Consider the following 7,631-nt stretch of genomic DNA (forward strand, 5'->3'; position numbering starts at 1 on the left):
TCAGCAGTCTCCATTTTTAGAATTGACAACCCAAGCATAAAAGTTGTGGTATAATCATTAAAGACAGCATGCTGTCTTTAAATTCTAACCAAATATTTTCAAAAGAAGGCAATAGTCATACCAAAGAAATAGTAGTTAAACTATTATAATTACCTTCATAGCACCATTAGTCGCAATGGCACTCAATGATATTGATGTAAGAAAAGTACACAAGCCACACAAAGCAACAAGCAGAAATGACTCTCCTATGCCAGCCATTCCAACAATCCTACAATAATAATGATTATGGTTAAAATAATCCAAAGTACCGTTAGTTTAACCATGGCAAATCCATCTAATTCAATCATATGCAAAATAGTTAAGGAAACTACAACAAATATTACAAAAGTGAAAATAATGCATTGGCCTATTTGGTATCGGCTCAAAACAGTTTGCAGGAAAGTGAGGAAAATTCAGAGAGAAAAAACAGAAGAGAGAGAGAGAGAGAGAGAGAGAGAGAGAGAGAGTTGAAACAAATCTAGAAAGTTGGCTATTTCACTAAGACAGAGAAGAATAGCACAAGAAAGAGGATCAGACTTTCTCTATATAAGAGCAAAAAACAACCTAAAGAGTTATTTATAATCTCTCAACATCTCTGAGAGGGAAGGTCCTCTATAAAGGTCAAAAGCTTTACACAAAGTAGATGCTAGACTTCTAGTCTTATCTCACAAAACCAACAAGAAACCTAGTCAACAGGAACTCTTTTATGGTTCTAGGCAACACCCAGCATTTATCTAAGGTTGTAGGCCAGTGGCAACGGGGCGGGTAGGGGTGGATTTTTGCTCTACCCGACCCCGTCCCGCCGTACAACAACCCACATAGAACCCGTTCCACTTTTACTCGCGAGTAGTAAAACGTTGATCCTGTCCCGCCTCTACTCACCCTTATAATGATTAAAATCCAATAAATAAAATTAAATTTCAAAATTTATATAACCATCATCACATACATAACATAAATTAAAGTAAAAATTTAAATATGATACAATATTATTAATCATTTACTAATTATTTTACATATATTATACATATTTAAGGTTGTAGTAAACAATCTCACTGTAGACATAATACATGATAGGGCTCAATGGCGTCATTTGATCCATGTAGCTAACCCCACGTAGTGGGATAAGGGCATAAGGCTTTGTTGTTGTTGTTGTAGGACACACTCAGCTACTTCACTTAAGTTAGACATGTTTGACAGAAAATATAAAACCATGAATGCCTTTGAGAAAACTCATGACATTTGGTTGCTATAATCAAATCTCACAAATGATTTGGCATTCAACCATAAATTATTCTCAGAAGTGGGCATAGTGATTGATAATTTGCTTGAAACTGGTGAAATACTAAGTTGTAAGTTGCAACCTAATGAATCAGAGTTACTGTTTATATACAGAAGCCAAGTTATAATATTTTCATGAGACTCTCATCATACCATGATATTCAAATATTAAATTCGAAAAACAAAAAAAAATCAATAACTGAGGAAAGATTTAAAGACATGCAAGTTACCAAGAGAAACGAATGTAGTAGATGATGCCCAAAATGCTTTGTATGCATGGAATGAATACACCCATCATTGTACCCAGCTTGGGAGCAGCAGGCTGCAAATAAATGATCATGGCCAAAAAAATAAAAGGAAATAAGTCCAAAATTAATAAACCCAATGATCACATGAAATGTCAAACTCTCACGGAGTATGAGGAATTGCAACTCCACATTAAATGGCTTAGATTGCTTTAATTAGAACAACTCATCTCGACCTAGATACCTAGTAACAAACAAATAATCCAACAGAGTGGACTATAGAAGTACATATTAGAGGAAGTACATATTTGAGGGACTGCATATCACTGTAGAGGGTGATGGAGCAAAGTCTAAGAGAAGACCTCAATATAGAGAAGATTTGGTTTTGTGCCTGGTAGGTCTCCCATGGAAGCTATCTACTTGTTATGAATACTAATGGAGAGATAGCAAAGCAACTTGACATATTTAAATATGGTCTTCATTGACTTGGAAAACCTATATGATAGTGATGAAGATAAGTGGGGGATGATCTGAAGCGGTACTGCCATGATAAACAGTGACCAGGTCCTCTTCCTTCTTGGCTGCAGCCATGGAGGTCATCTCCTCCTTCGTTTCCACATGAAAAGAAACAATAAAAGTAGAAACATGGCCCTGCAATGGCAAACAGCAACCACATCTTCATAAGAAATCAATGCCACCAAAACTGCCACTGATGACGATGAGCATCAGCTAGTGAAGAAGAACAGAGTCAGACAATCTGCAGCAATGCTGCGACAACGAACCATGACCACATCCTCTTGCTTCATGGTGGCCACTACGGAGGCTGCTCCTCAGTTTCTGCATGAACAGCAGCAACACGAGTGGCAACATCAGCCTGAGACAGCAAACAGCAACCATGTCCACTTCCTCCATGTCAACGCCCATGGAGGTCATCTCCTTCATTTTTGCATGAACAGCAACATCATACCTTCATCCTTGTTCGTTTCCTACATCTTTTTTTCCCTTCTCTGGATCTGCCTTTTATAATTGCTTTTTTGGGGAAAAAAATTTGTTCCTTGTATTTGTTTAGGGTAAGGTTGGTGGGGGTGGTGCTTTGGGATGATTGGAAGAGAGAATGGGAAACAATGATGATGGAGTGGTAGTTGTGGCGAAATGGTAAATTTAACTATAGATAGAATTGTGATTTATTGCATTTTATCTTGTACCCTGCAACCAAACATGATATAAAAATAGTGTATTTTTGTCTTTATCTTATTGTACATAAATCACTGCAAACAAAGCCTATGGGACCGCATTAAAGGTTCACTAAGCTCCTATCTTTATAATTGAGTCTTGAATTTACTTATAGAATATATACAAGACTACAACAGCAGGTGTAGCAGCAGCTTGAATGCATTTTGTCGATGATATAGTCCTAGTTAAAAAACTGACAGAAGAAATAAATGAGAAGCTTGATTTGTGGAGACAAACCTTGGAAGAATATGGTTTCTAAAGATGTCAAAGTACAACAGAGTAGATGGAATGTACCAAGCAACACATAAACACAAGCTTGGAAGTGAAAATTGGAGACATCATCATCCCACAAGTCACAAACGTGAAGAATCTTGATTCCATTATCTAAAATGATTGGAGGGATAGTGTGAGATATAAATAATAAGATTCAAGCTAGGTTGTCAAAAACTCAAAATAAAGGAATGCTTCAAGCCTTATATGCAATAGGAAGTACCATTAAAGCTTAATGGTAAGTTTTAGCACAACAGAATGTCACATGTGACTAAATGTTGGGCAGTACAAACCAACAGAAACATAAGCTTGATGTTGGGGATAAGGATCTTGATGAATGAGGGAAAGGAGCATGGATCAGAAGGAGTGTAGTTTGATAGTCAAAAATAGTGGGAGGCCTAAAAAACTTCGGAGGAAATTATTAAAAGAGAACATAACTTTAATTATCATGGCCATGTACACGAAATCATTCTTATGAGCTAAGATAAGGAAGGAGCAATTACTCATTAATAGAGTTTTGGGAAAAGAGAGAATTCAGAGAATCAGAGACGAAGTTCCAAAAATGTGTAATGTTCAGTATCAGTGATTTTGGCAGTGATGTGTTCTTACTTACAAGGAAGAATAACATGCTGTGAAGCCAGTCCAAAGGGAAGAATAGTCCTTTCAATCTTAAGTTAGTTATGAGTTATGACAGCCGTTACTACCTTATAGTGCCTTATTCTAGCTGGCTATGCTTATAATAACTCTTCTCTAGATTTCACTGTCACTTAGCTAACTCACTATTACTCATGAATCATGATCATGAAAAAAAAATTCACAATAGTATTGTCACATCATCATCAATATAATAATAATAATAATAATAATAATAATAATAATAATAATAATAATAAACCTATTTATTTTTCTTATCTAATATCTTGAAATGCCTAGAGAAAACAAGTTATTCAGAAATCTAAGTTATTCTTGTTATGACATTTTTTTTAACTTGGTCAATGTATTATTTTGGTAAATTCAAACCATGAATGCAATGTGCACACATCATATAAATCAGTGCTAGAATCTGTAATTTAGTGTAGTTAGGATAGTATAGAATCGATTATGATTCATAGTTACTTGTGAATATCTTGTAATTATGAGCATTCATTGTACACACAGTCTGATATAAACAAGACTCCATGTTCTAGCTCAGGCACACGTAATTCAGGCATTTTTTCTCTTCTTTCTTCTATCTCAACATGGTATCTAGAGACAAAAGAGAAAGGTATCATCACTAAATCATGTCTTCAGGAAGATCTTGTGTCTTTTTGTGAATTTTTTTGGAAAACATGCTGTCCTTTCAATTTCGTCCTCAACCTGTCACCAACTCTCATCATCCTTCTGACAGCCTGAAAACAGCCACCATCCACCATTTTACTGCAGCTGCAGTTGGCCGCCTTAGCCAGTTCCCATCACCACTTGCACAATTATGTAATTTATGATATTAACAAGTTATGATATGATCGTTAAATTGTAATATCTTGTAGTTATGTACATTCATCACATTCAGTCTATGTAAAGAAGACTTAGTTGTGTAGCTTAGATAGACAGAATTCACACAGTCTTTCTCTTCTCTCTTCTACCTCAACAATCCATAACTACATTTGAATGTCATTGCTGCTAGAAGAGGCAAATATAGAGGGATACAATTCAAAGGAAGTAAACTTGAGAATTAGCAATACCTTTGGCTCCCCTACAGTGATAGAAATATCTTCGCCTTCTCTAGGACTAGATGGTTGCACAGCTTGCTCACTAGTCATGCTGAGAAAAGACAGAAATGGAAAATTTATTTACGCCAGAATGACCAAACAAAGCTTACACAAACTATCAAATTCTGCAATCAACATTGATCAAAAGAACCTTCCCCTTTAAGAAACAATTTAGAAGCGTTAGACCAAACCAGAGTTTGAGTACAAACCAGAGAATAACAAAACAGTAGCATGTAAATTTAAAAACAGCATTCTACTTCTAAAGAGGAATATTAGTAATTAGTTCACAGTAACCAGTGAATCTCCATACCTTTTAAGACCAAGTATATTGACAAGGGAATCAAAACCAAACAGTTCAAGCTTTGATTCTTGATGGGATCCATTAGGCTGTGGCTGACTAGGAGAGTTGTTCCCTTCTTTAGCATTAGAAGCCTCAGTAGCACCATTACCCACGTTTATTTTTCTGACAAATAAAAAAGCCACTTTCAGGCCAAACAAAACGACTTCAATCAAAATAGAACAGGAACCTAACAAGTATAGTATGCCTGGCAATCCTCCTAATCAAAATCCCACTCACATGTCATGTAAATTACAACTCAAGCCATTCTGTGTGGAACTTTTAATTAAGAATCTTGAATCAATAATTAGAAGGATATACTAAGGCTCATCAATTGACTACTATAAGCCACCGGACGAACTCATCCAATGTCATTCTTAAGTATCACAGGATCAACCCAACATGCAGCACTAAAAATTTCTCTCACTCATTCAGCACTTCTCCAACGGATACTCTAATCCTAATTTTCAATAACCAAATGAAAAGTTACTACAGTCGCAAGACATATACAGTATTTTTTTTAAGACGAAAAAAAAAAACAAAAACAAAAGACCATGGATGCGGTGGTACCTGAGATTAGGAGGAGGTTGATCCCGAAACGGTTGAGAAGAAGAAGCAGCGGAAGAGGATCCAGGATCCATTGAAGACATCTCAAGCACCGCACGATCGCTGTCCAACACAGGCCGATACTTGCGACCACTGCCACCGCCACCGTCAAGGTCCACATCCTCCATTTTCCGATCTAACAAAAACCACAGATCCAAAAAAAATATAGTGAATCGGAGAAATCCGAAATCCAGAGAGAGAGAGAGAGAGAGAGAGAGAGAATGCAGCGAGAAAATTGAGATCCAAGATTTATTATTGATTTATTAATTATTATGCGCTATGTATATATAATACATAAATATAACACATATAAGGTGTTATGAGTTATGTGTATGATAATGACGATGACGGTGGTATGCATACGTACTGAGTTAAGAGAGATGAAGAAGCGTCTTTGACTGGAATGAAGAAAAAGAAGTAGAAGAGAGACGCGAACACAAGAACGCGGGGACTTAAAAACGACGAGGGGGAGCAATGGCAAAATAACAATGCCGGATTTGATAAGAATGCGGCTTCATTTCTCTTTCTCGTTTTCTTTTTTCTTGCGATGGATGTATTATTAATTGTCAAATGCAGTCATTTTTTAACCAGTCGGATTCAATTCAACGTGGGTGTTTTTTCTCGTCTTTGTGTTCGTTTTTCGTTTCATACTATTTCTCCAAGTTATTTTAAATACTTATTAAATATTCAATTCGTCTGTACATTTTAACGAACAACAATAATCACTAACCCTTTAATACTAAATTTAATCTCTGAACTACTTCAATTTAATTTTTAAAATTTCAATTTTATTTAATCTTCAAACATTACAGGCATAACTTATATTAATCTTAAAATATTTTTTAACATACAAACATTAAATATTGACATAGATAATTAAACATCCAAATACCACAAGTAAAACAATATTATTTTAATTTGACACTCAAATAATCTAAAACGATATTATATCACTTATTTTAAAAGGAAAAATTTCAATTAACAGCAGTTATAATATAATTTTCAGATTATTTGAGTACAAAATCAAAACAACAATTTTAGCATAACATCTAACTATTTATCTCAGCAGTTTTTTTTTTTTGAATAGAAAAAGCTCAACACAATATAGTGGAGCAGTAAAATAAACAACCAAAATAAAACATAGTAATCTTAAAAGAAAAGACACCCCTTGTCACCTCCGGCATTGCCATCAACAACTAAAGGGGTCTGCACCACTCCACTCGTTATGGCTCAACACAGTCATGTGGGTGATATCTTCAACACATTTGCTTCTGTTCTGAAATATCCTCCTGTTCTTCTCCAACCAGATGTTCCAAACGATCGCACAGAAGCATCTCAGTCGTTGCTCTCTATCCTCTCTCCTCCTTGGCCCCTCTGTCCAGCTCAGAAAATGTTCTCTTATGGATCCTGAGATAGACCATTGTTGTCCAATCATCGCCAACCAAGCACTCCAAACCTGCCAAGTAAAATCACAATATAGAAACAAGTGGTGTATGTCCTCCTCGTACTTATTACATAGAACACAGATGTTATCTAACTATTTATCTCAGCAGTTTTTTTAATATTTGTATATCAAAAATTGTGCCAAAAACTAAAGTAAATTACAATTATAAAATTTGAAAAATATTAAATAGAGACAATTAAAATTTTAAAGATTAAATTAAGACTTACGTAAAAATTTAAAAACTAAATTAAGTATCATCTCATCTCTAACAAAAAAATAAATGATAACCTACTAAAATGTTCTTTCGTAAAAATAAAAAAGATGATTTGAGTATTTATTCTATTTTTTATTTTTTTTCTTTCTCTTACTTTTTTTTGTTGTTTTTTTATTAATTTGTGAGTATCACACCAAGTTTTTCTTTCTAAGAA

At 34.9% G+C, this 7,631-nt stretch overlaps 1 protein-coding gene across 1 annotated transcript in view; it reads right to left on the reverse strand.

Moving 5' to 3' along the window:
• Positions 1–6,335, reverse strand: part of LOC107479508 (cation-chloride cotransporter 1) — a 17,605-nt gene extending 11,270 nt beyond the window's left edge. The window contains exons 1-6 of the mRNA XM_016099638.3: positions 6,127–6,335; positions 5,724–5,895; positions 5,127–5,279; positions 4,790–4,868; positions 1,551–1,642; positions 154–268 (exon numbers count right to left, since the gene is read on the reverse strand). Coding sequence (XP_015955124.1) covers positions 154–268; positions 1,551–1,642; positions 4,790–4,868; positions 5,127–5,279; positions 5,724–5,887 — 603 coding nt within the window. The 5' untranslated portion in view covers positions 5,888–5,895; positions 6,127–6,335. The remainder of the gene's footprint in view (positions 1–153; positions 269–1,550; positions 1,643–4,789; positions 4,869–5,126; positions 5,280–5,723; positions 5,896–6,126) is intronic.
• Positions 6,336–7,631: the final 1,296 nt, after the last annotated feature.

The sequence above is a fragment of the Arachis duranensis genome, chromosome 3 (genome assembly GCF_000817695.3).
Source record: "Arachis duranensis cultivar V14167 chromosome 3, aradu.V14167.gnm2.J7QH, whole genome shotgun sequence".
Classification (NCBI taxonomy): Eukaryota; Viridiplantae; Streptophyta; class Magnoliopsida; order Fabales; family Fabaceae; genus Arachis; species Arachis duranensis.